General features: G+C 48.9%; 1 protein-coding gene across 1 annotated transcript; it reads right to left on the reverse strand.

The window, feature by feature from the left end:
* Positions 1–2,548: 2,548 nt before the first annotated feature.
* LOC306918583 (thrombospondin type-1 domain-containing protein 7A-like) lies at positions 2,549–15,497 on the reverse strand (the record flags this gene model as incomplete). The annotated part of the gene is made up of 8 exons (XM_079531475.1): positions 2,549–2,684; positions 3,251–3,339; positions 4,746–4,977; positions 8,749–8,831; positions 10,528–10,623; positions 14,103–14,276; positions 14,972–15,167; positions 15,352–15,497. Coding segments are annotated over 8 exons (1,028 nt in total), but the record flags the coding sequence as incomplete, so codon positions are not given.
* Between the last annotated feature and the right edge of the window lie 337 nt (positions 15,498–15,834).

Below are 15,834 nucleotides of genomic sequence, written 5' to 3' on the forward strand. Positions count from 1 at the left end.
TGGTCTGGAATCCAGACTACTATAGTCTATGGTCTGGAATCCAGACTACTATAGTCTATGGTCTGGAATCCAGACAGTCTATGGTCTGGAATCCAGACTACTATAGTCTATGGTCTGGAATCCAGACTACTATAGTCTAAGGTCTGGAATCCAGACAGTCTATGGTCTGGAATCCAGACTACTATAGTCTATGGTCTGGAATCCAGACTACTATAGTCTATGGTCTGGAATCCAGACTACTATAGTCTATGGTCTATGGTCGGAGGAGTTCTAAGAAATATAAATACATTTCTGAAGGCCACCTAGTGGCCTTGTAAGGTAGTGCAGCACTCACCTCCCCCAGGCACCGTATTCCTTGTAAATGATGTGACCGGCATGCAGGCGATTTGTACGGAACGGACAACCAGCCAGGCCCGGTCGTGAACGCAGGGTGGGGGTCCTCCACCCTCCTAAACGCAGGGTGGGGGTCCTCCACCCTCCTAAACGCAGGGTGGGGGTCCTCCACCCTCCTAAACGCAGGGTGGGGGTCCTCCACCCTCCTAAACGCAGGGTGGGGGTCCTCCACCCTCCTAAACGCAGGGTGGCATGTTAAGAGTCCTCCACCTTGACCTGGTGGCCAATCTCTGTCTTAGGTTGTGACCAGGCCTTTCTCTTGGCAGATGGGTAAGGCTGAGACCGAGGCTAGTGACCTTGTTATTCAAAGTGTTTCCGCCCTGAGATAATTGGAAGGTCAGGTCCCGCCCCCCCCCCCCCCCCCCCCCCCCCCCCATCCGGGCCAGGCCATCATACCAAACACTACAATCACATGGCACTCCCTGCTTGGCACTCAGCGGTTGGACTGGGGGGGGGGACAGTCACTGTGACACACCAGACTCCCCTCCAGCTACGTAATGAAGGTTTCGTAGCGCAGCAGGGGGGACAGCGGAGGCGGAAGGTCGCACGCGATTGGCGGTGACGGCAGGGGCGTGGCCTGCTGCTGCGATGGCGGAAACGGAGGCGGGGATGGAAGAAGAAGACGATGATGATGTCGTTCCTGAGGAAGTGGCGCCGCTAACGGTGGTGAAGGTAGTGGGTGTAGTTGGTGTAACGGTGGTGAAGGTAGTGGGTGTAGTTGGTGTTGGTGTTGTGATGGAGGTGACAGAGGTAAATGTAGAGGGTGTAGTTGGTGTAACGGTGGTGAAGGAGGTAGTTGGTGTTGTGACGCAGGTGCCAGTAGAGGGTGTAGCTGATGTTGTGACAGAGGTGAAGTTAGAGCATGTAGTTGGTGACGTGATAGAGGTGAAAGTAGTGGGTTTTGCTGATGTGACGATGGTGAAGGTAACGGGGGTAGTTGGTGTTGATGTTGTGACGGATGTAACGGGGGTAGTTGGTGTTGATGTTGTGACGGAGGTAACGGGGGTAGTTGGTGTTGTGAAGGAGGTGATGGAGGTAAATGTAGAGGGTGTAGTTGATGTAACGGTGGTGACAGTACAGGGTGTAGCTGCTGTTGTGATGGTAACGAATGCGGGGCTGTGAAATGATCTGGCTGTAAGGGAAGCGGTGGAGATGGGAGGTCCTCTAGGCCTTCTGGAGGAGATGGGAGGTCCTCTATGCCTTCTGGAGGAGATGGGAGGTCCTCTAGGCCTTCTGGAGGAGATGGGAGGTCCTCTGGAGGAGATGGGAGGTCCTCTAGGCCTTCTGGAGGAGATGGGAGGTCCTCTAGGCCTTCTGGATGAGATGGGAGGTCCTCTATGCCTTCTGGAGGAGATGGGAGGTCCTCTAGGCCTTCTGGAGGAGATGGGAGGTCCTCTGGAGGAGATGGGAGGTCCTCTAGGCCTTCTGGATGAGATGGGAGGTCCTCTGGAGGAGATGGGAGGTCCTCTAGGCCTCCTGGATGAGATGGGAGGTCCTCTAGGCCTTCTGAATGAGATGGGAGGTCCTCTAGGCCTTCTGGAGGAGGTGGGAGGTCCTCTAGGCCTTCTGGAGGAGATGGGAGGTCTTCTAGGCCTCCTGAATGAGATGGGAGGTCCTCTAGTTCTTCTGGAGGAGATGGGAGGTCTTCTAGGCCTCCTGGAGGAGAGGGGAGGTCCTCTAGGCCTTCTGGAGGAGATGGGAGGTCCTCTAGGCATTCTGGAGGAGATGGGAGGTCCTCTAGGCCTTCTGGAGGAGATGGGAGGTCCTCTAGGCCTTCTGGGTGAGATGGGAGGTCCTCTAGGCCTTCTGGGGGAGATGGGAGGTCCTCTAGGCATTCTGGAGGAGATGGGAGGTCCTCTAGGCCTTCTGGAGGAGATGGGAGGTCCTCTATGCCTTCTGGAGGAGATGTGAGGTCTTCTAGGCCTTCTGGAGGAGATGGGAGGTCCTCTAGGCATTCTGGAGGAGATGGGAGGTCCTCTAGGCCTCCTGGAGGAGATTGGAGGTCCTCTAGGCCTTCTGGTTGTTGTCGTTGGTGGTGATTGAGCGGAAGCTCTTGATGTTGTGCTTCTTCTTCTTGTATCAGTAGTTCTTGGGGTATGTGTTCTTGTTGCTGTTGTTGTGTCTCCTGCGTTGTTGCATTGTGTTGCTGCTGCCACAGCGTCATCTGCTGACAGTCGCCACAGGTGTAGGACGACACGGTGTGGTCGCCGTGACGACGCTCCGTCCAATAAACAACCTGACTGCAGGAGGAAGGGGAGGAGCTTGAACCGCACGACAAACTACCACGTGACCTAATGGACACGCCCACAAGTAAACAAGGATGGAGGAGGCAAGGAGGGAGGAGAGATGATGCAAGGAGGGAGGGAAGGACAGGGGGAAGAAAAGAAAATGAAGATGCAAGTGATGAGAGAACTCAAAATGGAAATAAAAATGAAATGAATGAATTAATGAATGAATGAATGAATGAGTGAGTGAGTGAATGAATGAATGAATGAATGAATGAGTGAATGAATGAGTGAGTGAGTGAGTGAGTGAATGAGTGAATGAGTGAATGAATGAATGAATGAGTGAATGAATGAATGAATGAATGAATGAGTGAGTGAGTGAATGAATGAGTGAATGAATGAAGAGAGAGAGAGAGAGAGAGAGAGAGAGAGAGAGACAGAGACACAGAAAGAGAGAGAGAGAGAGAGAGAGAGAGAGAGAGAGAGAGAGAGAGAGAGAGAGAGAGAGAGAGAGAGAGAGAGAGAGAGAGAGAGAGAGAGAGAGAGACAGAGACAGAGACAGAGACAGAGACAGAGAGGTGTGAGACAGACAGAGAGGTGAGACAGGTAGAGAGGTGTGAGACAGGTCTTACCATGCTAGGTAGGTCATAGAAACGATGAAGACGAGCAGGACGAAGGCTCCAGCTGCTACAACCGTAGACCCACGTCTTCAACTTACCATCTGGAGGAGAGGAGAGGGGAGTAATGCATTTAGAATGGAGAGGAGAGGAGAGGAGAGGAGAGGAGAGGAGAGGAGAGGAGAGGAGAGGAGAGGAGAGGAGAGGAGAGGAGAGGAGAGGAGAGGAGAGGAGAGGAGAGGAGAGGAGAGGAGAGGAGACAATCTTTTTATAGTCTCACAAGATAGTAAGTATTTATACCCAAAGTCTTAATGTAACACAGCTCTGTTTACACCTTTATTTAATTCATATTTATTTCCAATATTTATTTGTAAATACATTGTTTTATTTTGATTGACTTGTTCCACTTCTGCTTTGGCAATGTAAACATACGTTTTCTCATGCCAATAAAGCTCCATTGAATTGAATTGAATTGAATTGAATTGAATTGAATTGAATTGAATTGAATTGAATTGAATTGAATTGAATTTAATTGAATTTAATTGAATTGAATTGAATTGAATTGAATTGAATTGAATTGAATTGAATTGAGAGAGCGGTAGAGAGAGCATTGGTTACAGTTACACAACCACAATCATAAGTGGTTCAGCTGTGTGCATTTCCCTCTCTGGCCTGAAGAGGGCAGCATCGCACCATCATGCAGCACACGCTCGTCACTGTGGAATCCCCCAAAACAATGATGTCATCATGGATTCTGAGGAGGTTCCTACATTTAGTGGGTTGTGTTAGTAAGTCAGTCCTCATTGTGGGGTAGTTGTAGCCTAGCCTAGTCATAATTTAATCACCTGGAATATAGTTTAGTCGACTAAAATGTATTTTGGTGGGCCTTGATGGCGTCGTAATGACAGAAAATAGCCGATCTACAAGCTCACAACACATTGCGTTGTGAGCTTGTAGATCTGCTACTTTCAGCAACCAAGTGTAAAATGACTTCTAATGGATCTCTTGTCCACTAGTCCCTTCCTAGTGGATCTCTTGTCCACTAGTCCCTTCTTAACATTTTAGTCTAGTTTTTATTTATTGACGAAATTGTCAGTATATTTAGTCTTAGTTTTAAGTCATCATAGCTTAGTTTTAATTCAGTTTCCATTTAGTTTTCAGCGAAAAAAGGATAGACGAACATTTTTCATCTTAGTTTTATAGTCGACGAAATTAACACTGTATTATGTTTCTTTTCCCTTTTTACTTCCTTTATGATGAATTCCTGTTCTGTTCTTTGTCTTTATAGAAGTGTCTATTTGTACGTCTCTAAATGTTTTGATGAATTGAACAAGGTGGACCCTCTTGTAAACAAGTGTAATGCTTTATGGTGTCGTCCACTCACAGTTAACAGCCTTTGTATTGAGTTTGTGCTTGAAATGTACTGTAATTCTACAAACTGTTAATAAATATTTCAATCAATCAATCAATCAAGCAATCATCAATCAATCAATCAATCAATGCTCCATACCTGGGCTGAATGGCTGCAGGAACCAGGTGCGTCCTCCCGCCCTCCCGGGGGCGCCAGAGGCCGGCTGCGTGGGGTTGAACCCGCCCCGGATGGTCTTGACGTCGGCGCGGCTGCTGTCTCCTCCCGATTCCGGTGCTGGGATCTCCAGCACCGGGATCACCGTGCACTGGTCCAACACGCCGTCAGAGGTCATGACCTCCGTGTAGCCGTCCTCACAGCCGCACACGCCACTCTGGAAGACACAACAACCAATCACGTTACAGCAGGAAGTGATTTCATCAGTTCACAACCGCACACGCCACTCTGACTTTGACAGACCGGATCAACTGTAAATTTAGTCGGCACGCACGCACGCACGCACGCACGCACGCACGCACGCACGCACGCACGCACGCACGCACGCACGCACGCACGCACGCCCTTCTATCTCTCTCTCTCTCTCTCTCTCTCTCTCTGTCTCTCGCCCGCAGGCTCTCTACAGGGGGTCTCCTATTGGCTGACAACCCACCCCCCCCCCTCCCCACCACTCCCCCAGGATAATAGCTCCCAGAAAAAAATACCCACGATGCATCATGTGGAGTGCTGCAGAGCGGGGGGGTTGATTTGCATAATGATGATCCAGATGTGGTAGAACTAAAGGAAGACATGATGTCACTGGTGGACTGGTTTCTGAACCGCCCACATCCCTCCTATGAGACACAGACTTGTTTCTGAACCGCCCACATCCCTCCTATGAGACACAGACTTGTTTCTGAACTGCCCACATCCCAGACACAGAATGGTTTCTGAACCGCCCACAGCCCTCCTATGAGACACAGACTGGTTTCTGAACTGCCCACAGCCCTCCTATGAGACACAGACTGGTTTCTGAACTGCCCACAGCCCTCCTATGAGACACAGACTGGTTTCTGAACTGCCCACATCCCTCCTATGAGACACAGACTGGTTTCTGAAACGCCCACAGCAGACACAGACTGGTTTCTGAACTGCCCACAGCCCTCCTATGAGACACAGACTGGTTTCTGAACTGCCCACAACCCTCCTATGAGACACAGACTGGTTTCTGAACTGCCCACAGCCCTGAGACACAGACTGGTTTCTGAACTGCCCACAGCCCTCCTATGAGACACAGACTGGTTTATGAACTGCCCACAACACAGACTGGTTTCTGAACTGCCCACAGCCCTCCTATGAGACACAGACTGGTTTCTGAACTGCCCACAGCCCTCCTATGAGACACAGACTGGTTTCTGAACCACCCACATCCCTCCTATGAGACACAGACTGGTTTCTGAACCACCCACAGCCAGACACAGACTGGTTTCTGAACTGCCCGCAGCCCTCCTATGAGACACAGACTGGTTTCTGAACTGCCTGCAGAGACACAGACTGGTTTCTGAACTGCCCACAGCCCTCCTATGAGACACAGACTGGTTTCTGAACCGCCCACAGCCCTCCTATGAGACACAGACTGGGTAGGAAAAAAATTGTGCTATTTTATCATGAACATTAGTGAGGACCAATTATATGAAGAGAGGTTGAAAAGTGCTTTAGTGGTCCTTTTACTAGTTCTACTTAACACAGCATTATTGATACTTCTACTTAAAGTATAACATTTAAGTAGTATTTCCACCATACCACACACACACACACACACACACACACACACACACACACACACACACACACACACACACACACACACACACACACACACACACACACACACACACACACACACACACACACACACACACACGCAGACTGAAGAACAGCATCAGTGAGTTCAGAAACACCAGCTGCAATAAATCACCCCCCCCCCCCCCCCCCCCTCCCCTGACTGCACGGTTGTCATGGTTACCAGTGTAAGGTTTTCTCTTTTTATAGATCAGCAGTTCTCAACACTACTTCAGTACTACTCTCACTAGATGCTTCAGTGGAGCTTTTTTGTAGGCGCGCTAGTCCATACTATAACCAGCTTTTGGTGTGTGCGTGCGTGCGTGCGTGCGTGCGTGCGTGCGTGCGTGCGTGCGTGCGTGCGTGCGTGCGTGCGTGCGTGGGTGCACAAACATTAAATTCTCCATTGACAATGAATAGAGAATTCTACGTCACGTTTGTGTATGAGCAAATAGGCACAGTGTCGATGTGTGACGATAAGAGCGCCCCTCGCTTCACACAGGTGTGATTTTTGAGGGGCGCTAGCCCCTCCTATGAACAGCTATAGTGTTTAAACCATTTAGGCCTGACGTCAAAATAAATAAAAAGTCTTCTGAAAGAATATATATTCAAAGATTTGTGCCACATTTTCACGATTTTTCAAAAATAGCAGACCTACAAGCTCGTAGCGCGCCACTCGGTGGCGCGCCACTCGGAGCCAATCGGCTGGGTATGTACGTCATATGTGTCTGAGCCAATCAGCTGGGTATGTCGGTGGCAACAATGGTCCAATAAGGGACCACCATTCTTAATAATAATAATAATAAAACTTTATTTGTATAGCACCTTTCATGACATGAAATGCAGCTCAAAGTGCTTTACACAAAAAAGAAAAGAAAGGCAGGGCATAAACAATACAGTGAGGACATGAATAATTTTTTTTTTAAAAGACAAATAAATCAATTAAAAGCAAGGGTGTAAAAGTGGGTCTTGAGCTGAGCTTTAAAAATGTCTACAGAGGCTGCCTGTCGAAGGTACAGTGGGAGTTTGTTCCACGCCGTCGGCCCGTAGAAGCAAAAAGCTGCTTCCCCGTATTTTTTAGTTGCCATTTTTTTAGGCAAAGCGAGCAGGCCAGCAGTGGAAGACCTTAGGGGGGTGATTGTACGATGATTACAGCGCCCCTCTATTCACAAGGGTGTGATTTTTTTTAATTATTGTACTGCTAAGTAAGGATGTGATTTGTGATTTTGTACAGCATCGCTGCCTCTATGCTAGAGGCTTTCTGTACAGCATCGCTGCCTCTATGCATCGCTGCCTCTATGCTAGAGCATCGCTGCCTCTATGCATCGCTGCCTCTATGCACCGCTGCCTCTATGCACCGCTGCCTCTATGCACCGCTGCCTCTATGCACCGCTGCCTCTATGCATCGCTGCCTCTATGCACCGCTGCCTCTATGCACCGCTGCCTCTATGCATCGCTGCCTCTATGCACCGCTGCCTCTATGCATCGCTGCCTCTATGCACCGCTGCCTCTATGCACCGCTGCCTCTATGCACCGCTGCCTCTATGCATCGCTGCCTCTATGCACCGCTGCCTCTATGCACCGCTGCCTCTATGCATCGCTGCCTCTATGCACCGCTGCCTCTATGCACCGCTGCCTCTATGCACCGCTGCCTCTATGCACCGCTGCCTCTATGCACCGCTGCCTCTATGCTAGAGGCTTTCTTACCTTTATTTGTAGTCGTTACGTGTAGGTGTTATTTTGTGCAAAAGTGCATTATTGGCTATTTCCCCTAAATATAAGCCCTCAATGGGGGTTGGGTTTTTGTGCATTTTGTGCATCGAAATAAGTAGCAAAGTGTGCCGCTTGGTACTATTTACATTATGAAGAGATGATATATAAAAAAATATATAGTTTTGAGCGATGGAAATAAGCGAATTAGCCCCATTCAATTCAAAGCAATTAAATTAAATTCATTGAGGGCTTTATGGCAGGTTTTGCACAAAATAACACCTGGACCTCTTTGGTGGGGACGTAACGACTACAAATAACACCTGGACCTCTTTGGGGACGTAACAACTACAAATAACACCTGGACCTCTTTGGGGACGTAACAACTACAAATAACACCTGGACCTCTTTGGGGACGTAACAACTACAAATAACACCTGGACCTCTTTGGGGACGTAACAACTACAAATAACACCTGGACCTCTTTGGGGACGTAACAACTACAAATACAGATAAGAAAGCCTTCTAGTATGGAATTCTCCTTTAGCCGATCGTTACACTGGCGTCCTCCATGACGGTAAATGGACCCCTCCCCCCCCCTCCCACCCCCCCTCACCTCGGTGCAGACGGAGCGGGTCTTGTTGCACGGCGGGTCACATGACCTGTCCGACATCGGCCTGGTCGACTCCGGGCAACCGCCTGGCGGGAAGGAAAGGTCACGAAAGGTCAGCTCGGTTGATGGTGAGTGTGTGTGTGTGTGCATGCGTACGTGTGCGTTTGTGTGATCCCCCTAGATCTCTGCCTCTCTCTCTCTCTCTCTCTCTGTAAAGAACAATAGATCATGAGTCACCTTCCTTTCTTCCTCCTTCCACACACGCACGCACGCACGCACACACACACACACACACAGTAGGAAGTAGGAAGGACATCATTGAGCCTCGAGGCGTTCTCTCACACACAGAAATAATGCATCTGTCTGCAAAAAAATAAAAACATTAAACCCTGGCAATCTATCAGAGCTGCATGAATATTCATGAGGTGGGTGGTGACGTGTGTGAGCTGTAACGAGCATGAATATTCATGAGGTGGGGAGTCACCGTACCGTATCGTAACCGCACGAGGCCGTTCGCTCGGCGAGGAAACTCGTGTTGGGACGAAAACCGCCGATCAAAGCCAGCGTTACGCGGAGAACGAAACGAACGCCATCTGGACCGAGAACTCCTTCATTAGTGGCCGATTACAACACACTTAATGAAGCCGTGAGAGCTCAGCGGCCTCACAGAAATATACTACATGGTTTTGGGTCCAAATACTGTACCAGAACATACAGCTAACAAATACTGTACCAGAACATACAGCTAACAAATACTGTACCAGAACATACAGCTAACAAATACTGTACCAGAACATACAGCTAACAAATACTGTACCAGAACATACAGCTAACAAATACTGTACCAGAACATACAGCTAACAAATACTGTACCAGAACATACAGCTAACAAATACTGTACCAGAACATACAGCTAACAAATACTGTACCAGAACATACAGCTAACAAATACTGTACCAGAACATACAGCTAACAAATACTGTACCAGAACATACAGCTGACAAATACTGTACCAGAACATACAGCTAACAAATACTGTACCAGAACATACAGCTAACAAATACTGTACCAGAACATACAGCTAACAAATACTGTACCAGAACATACAGCTAACAAATACTGTACCAGAACATACAGCTAACAAATACTGTACCAGAACATACAGCTGATAAATACTGTACCAGAACATACAGCTAACAAATACTGTACCAGAACATACAGCTAACAAATACTGTACCAGAACATACAGCTAACAAATACTGTACCAGAACATACAGCTAACAAATACTGTACCAGAACATACAGCTAACAAATACTGTACCAGAACATACAGCTGATAAATACTGTACCAGAACATACAGCTAACAAATACTGTACCAGAACATACAGCTGATAAATACTGTACCAGAACATACAGCTGATAAAAGTATCAATAAGGGCCTTTCTCGGCCCCACCCCTCTCCCATTGTTTATATTGTGTTTAGGATCCAAGATGGCCGCAGCACCAGGAGGGGGTGGGGCAGAGGTGAGCGGGCGGGGTCGACATATGCCCTTACTGAGCTGCGTTCAAGACACCTGACTTGTGTCTGACACCTGACTTGTGTCTGAACACAGCTTTGATGGATTTGTTCTGCCCCCCCCCCCCCCCCCCCATCAAACAAAATGTTTGGTCAAACCATATGGGCTTCCATTGGAAATGCATTGGAGCGGCCATTAAACACAGACACAAGACAGGTGTCTTGAATGGGGGGGAGGGGGGGGGGGGGGGTGTGGTTACCGTACCTGTGACGTTGAGTCCGTCCGATCGCTGACAGAACACCAGGCGAGACGCAGCTCTCCACGACCCCGTCATCCACCTGTAGTCATAACACTGGCCCTCTGGTGGAGAGACATGGAAACACATGTTAACACTGGCCCTCTGGTGGAGAGACATGGAAACACATGTTAACACTGGCCCTCTGGTGGAGAGACACGGAAACACATGTTAACACTGGCCCTCTGGTGGAGAGACATGGAAACACATGTTAACACTGGCCCTCTGGTGGAAAGACATGGAAACACATGTTAACACTGGCCCTCTGGTGGAGAGACATGGAAACACATGTTAACACTGGCCCTCTGGTGGAAAGACATGGAAACACATGGATGGACGCATTATAATACAGTCGTAACACTGGCCCTCTGGTGGAGAGAGACGGAAACACATGTCTACAGAGGCTGCCTGTCAAAGGTACAGTGGGAGTTTGTTCCACGCCGTCGGCCCCTAGAAGCAGAAAGCTGCTTCACCGGGTTTTTTAGTTGCCATTTTTTTAGGCACAGCGAGCAGGCCAGCAGTGGAAGACCTGAGGGGCGGTTTGGGACATATCTAGACAGGCAGTCATGTAGGTAGGAAGGTTTGGGACATATCTAGACAGGCAGTCATAGAGGTAGGAAGGTTTGGGACATATCTAGACAGGCAGTCATGTAGGTAGGAAGGTTTGGGACATATCTAGACAGGCAGTCATGTAGGTAGGAAGGTTTGGGACATATCTAGACAGGCAGTCATGTAGGTAGGAAGGTTTGGGACATATCTAGACAGGCAGTCATGTAGGTAGGAAGGTTTGGGACATATCTAGACAGGCAGTCATGTAGGTAGGAAGGTTTGGGACATATCTAGACAGGCAGTCATGTAGGTAGGAAGGTTTGGGACATATCTAGGCAGGCAGTCATGTAGGTAGGAAGGTTTGGGACATATCTAGACAGGCAGTCATGTAGGTAGGAAGGTTTGGGACATATCTAGACAGGCAGTCATGTAGGTAGGAAGGTTTGGGACATATCTAGGCAGGCAGTCATGTAGGTAGGAAGGTTTGGGACATATCTAGACAGGCAGTCATGTAGGTAGGAAGGTTTGGGACATATCTAGACAGGCAGTCATGTAGGTAGGAAGGTTTGGGACATATCTAGACAGGCAGTCATGTAAGTAGGAAGGTTTGGGACATATCTAGACAGGCAGTCATGTAGGTAGGAAGGTTTGGGACATATTTAGGCAGGCAGTCATGTAGGTAAGACGGTTTGGGACATATTTAGACAGTCACAGAGGTAGGAAGGTTTGGGACATATCTAGGCAGGTAGTCATGTAGGTAGGAAGGTTTGGGACATATCTAGGCAGGCAGTCATGTAGGTAGGAAGGTTTGGGACATATTTAGACAGACAGTCATGTAGGTAGGAAGGTTTGGGACATATCTAGGCAGGCAGTCATGTAGGTAGGAAGGTTTGGGACATATCTAGGCAGGTAGTCATGTAGGTAGGAAGGTTTGGGACATATCTAGGCAGGCAGTCATGTAGGTAGGAAGGTTTGGGACATATCTAGGCAGGCAGTCATGTAGGTAGGAAGGTTTGGGACATATCTAGGCAGGCAGTCATGTAGGTAGGAAGGTTTGGGACATATTTAGACAGGCAGTCATGTAGGTAGGAAGGTTTGGGACATATTTAGACAGGCAGTCATGTAGGCAGGAAGGTTTGGGACATATTTAGGCAGGCAGTCATGTACTGTAGGTAGGAAGGTTTGGGACATATCTAGACAGGCAGTCATGTAGGTAGGAAGGTTTGGGACATATCTAGGCAGGCAGTCATGTAGGTAGGAAGGTTTGGGACATATCTAGGCAGGCAGTCATGTAGGTAGGAAGGTTTGGGACATATTTAGACAGGCAGTCATGTAGGTAGGAAGGTTTGGGACATATTTAGACAGGCAGTCATGTAGGTAGGAAGGTTTGGGACATATTTAGGCAGGCAGTCATGTAGGTAGGAAGGTTTGGGACATATTTAGACAGGCAGTCATGTAGGTAGGAAGGTTTGGGACATATTTAGGCAGGCAGTCATGTAGGTAGGAAGGTTTGGGACATATCTAGGCAGGTAGTCATGTAGGTAGGAAGGTTTGGGACATATCTAGGCAGGCAGTCATGTAGGTAGGAAGGTTTGGGACATATTTAGACAGACAGTCATGTAGGTAGGAAGGTTTGGGACATATCTAGGCAGGCAGTCATGTAGGTAGGAAGGTTTGGGACATATCTAGGCAGGTAGTCATGTAGGTAGGAAGGTTTGGGACATATCTAGGCAGGCAGTCATGTAGGTAGGAAGGTTTGGGACATATCTAGGCAGGCAGTCATGTAGGTAGGAAGGTTTGGGACATATCTAGGCAGGCAGTCATGTAGGTAGGAAGGTTTGGGACATATCTAGGCAGGCAGTCATGTAGGTAGGAAGGTTTGGGACATATTTAGACAGGCAGTCATGTAGGTAGGAAGGTTTGGGACATATTTAGACAGGCAGTCATGTAGGCAGGAAGGTTTGGGACATATTTAGGCAGGCAGTCATGTAGGTAGGAAGGTTTGGGACATATCTAGACAGGCAGTCATGTAGGTAGGAAGGTTTGGGACATATCTAGGCAGGCAGTCATGTAGGTAGGAAGGTTTGGGACATATCTAGGCAGGCAGTCATGTAGGTAGGAAGGTTTGGGACATATTTAGACAGGCAGTCATGTAGGTAGGAAGGTTTGGGACATATCTAGGCAGGCAGTCATGTAGGTAGGAAGGTGCGAGACCATTGAGAGCTTTATAAACAAGTAAAACAATTTTTCAACCGGAAGCCAGTGCTGTGAAGTTTAAAACTGGAGTAATATGTTCTCTCTTAGTTCTAGTTAAAACTCTGCAGCATTTTGGACAAGTTGTAATCTGTCAGTTGTTTTCTTAGGCAGTCTAGAAAAAAGTGCATTGCCGTAAATAAAGCCAAGAAAAACAAAGGCGTGGATCAGCGTTTTTGCATCATCTGATTCGTGCAATATTGTGATTTTGCAGAAAACTGATTTAGAGACATAATTATTGCAGAACTGGGTTCTCAGGTCTAAATGAACTTTGACATGATATTAACTTTATTATTTTGTGTAGCGCTTTTCAAAGCATAGTTAGTTAAGTGCTGCACAGAGCAAGATTAAACACAGCAAGAAACAACAAACAGTAACAAAATGAGAATGGCACAAAAAACAATAACAAGAAAGTATGTACAAATGGCTAGAGAGCAGTTAAAAAACACTCTGTAAAGGTGGGTTTTCAGACGTGACTTAAACAGGGGGACGGATGGTGCTATCCTGTTGTAGCTGGCAGTGCGTTCCACAGTCTGGGAGCCCGAGCGGCTAAAGCCTGATCACCCCGGCCGGGTAACTAGGTTCGTCCGAGGGACAACCAGGAGGGCCTGATCCCAGGATCTAAGGATGCGGCCGGGTTTAGGGGAGGGACAGCATCTCACGGATGTAGATAGGGGCCCATTTAGGGCTTTGAACGTATAAGTAAATGCATCGAGGACAGGTGTGTTGTTTGGGTCCGTACCTGTGCAGGGCCGTGCCTCCCACTCCTGCTCCGGACAGCGCTCCAGGTTTTCGGGGTCCTGGGCCACCACGGCTCTGGAGCGGACCTGGACCGCCCCGAACCCGAGGTCATCCCCCCCCACACAGCTGAGCTGGCACGGACCCCACCCGGTCCAGTCTGTGAGGTAGCACTCACCTGGGGCACGCACGCACGCACGCACGCACGCACGCACGCACGCACGCACGCACGCACGCACGCACGCACGCACGCACACGCACACACACACACACACACACACACACACACACACACACACACACACACACACACAAAAAATAAAATAAACCTTTGTGTTGCTGTTTCTCTAGTGAGAGACTGAGGTGAGAAAACCAATCATCTCTGGAGTTCTGTCGCATGTCGTTGATGTCGAGAAAAAGTATTCACCTGTTTTACTTGAGTAAAAAAGTACCGATACAGCAATGGAGAAATACTGTTACAACAAGTAAAAGTCCAGGTGAGGATTCAACATTTACATTTTAAAAGTACAAAAGTATTGGCCAGCACGCATCGCAGTGCACACACACACACACACACACACACACACACACACACACACACACACACACACACACACACACACACACACACACACACACACACACACACACACCTCAGCGTGCACGCTGGGTCCAACAGAGCTCAGAACTATATATATATATATATATATATATATGTTCCTGGACAAGCCCACGGGGTGTGCGTGCTTGCGCGTGCTTGCGCGTGCTTGTGCGTGCGTGCGTGCGTGCGTGCGTGCGTGCGTGCGTGCTTGCGTGTGCTTGTGCGTGCGTGCGTGCGTGCGTGCGTGCGTGCGTGCGTGCGTGCGTGCGTACCTGGACAGGGCACGGTGCAGCTCTCCTCCAGAACGACCTTCTTAGCTCCGCCCACACTGGGCGGGTCTCCACATAGCTCCTCCTCCACCAGGCTGCCTGGCCCCGCCCCTTCGGGTTGAGGTCCCGCCCCCTCCGAGCCGTCCGTCACGAAGCACGACACGTTGCGGAAACGCTGGCCCTCGCCACAGCGCGCCCCCTGGTGGACACACACGCACACACACACATTTTAATCATTTATTTATGTCCACATAAGAGATACAAATACAATACAAGGACACAAATATTTACAAGGTGCTGTACCCACACACCCCTCAGGGGGCGCACGCACACGCACACACACACACACACACACGCACACGCACACACACAGTGGGACTGACCTCTGCCCTGCACTGGGACCAGGCTCCGTAGCGCCAGCGGTAGCAGGGTCTGACCGGACAGGGTTTCCACTGCTCCATCTGGGCGGGGCAGGGTCTGCCGTCCCCCTGGGGGGCCTGGACCACCCAGCGCCGGCGCCACAGCTTGCCTGAGGGACGGACGGACGGACGGACAGAGGGACGGACACAGAGAGACACAGAGAGACACCACGGAGACAATGAATGACTGACAGCAACAGAGGACATGGTCCCCCCATGGTCCCCATTGCAGTCTGAAGAACTTGATTTTGATTTGTATCAACCTGACCTGAGATCAGATTCTAAAAATGTCTTCTACATCCTGACAGTTTTCTGAAAAAGCTATGTTTCTATGTCAGTCGTTCTTCGATTTTTCAAAAATAGCAGACCTACAAGCTCGTAGCGCGCCACTCGGTGGCGTGCTATGAGCTTGTAGATCTGCTATTTTTCAATAGCTAAAGCATAACA

The sequence above is a fragment of the Electrona antarctica genome (assembly GCF_951216825.1).
Source record: "Electrona antarctica genome assembly, contig: scaffold_981, whole genome shotgun sequence".
Classification (NCBI taxonomy): domain Eukaryota; kingdom Metazoa; phylum Chordata; class Actinopteri; order Myctophiformes; family Myctophidae; genus Electrona; species Electrona antarctica.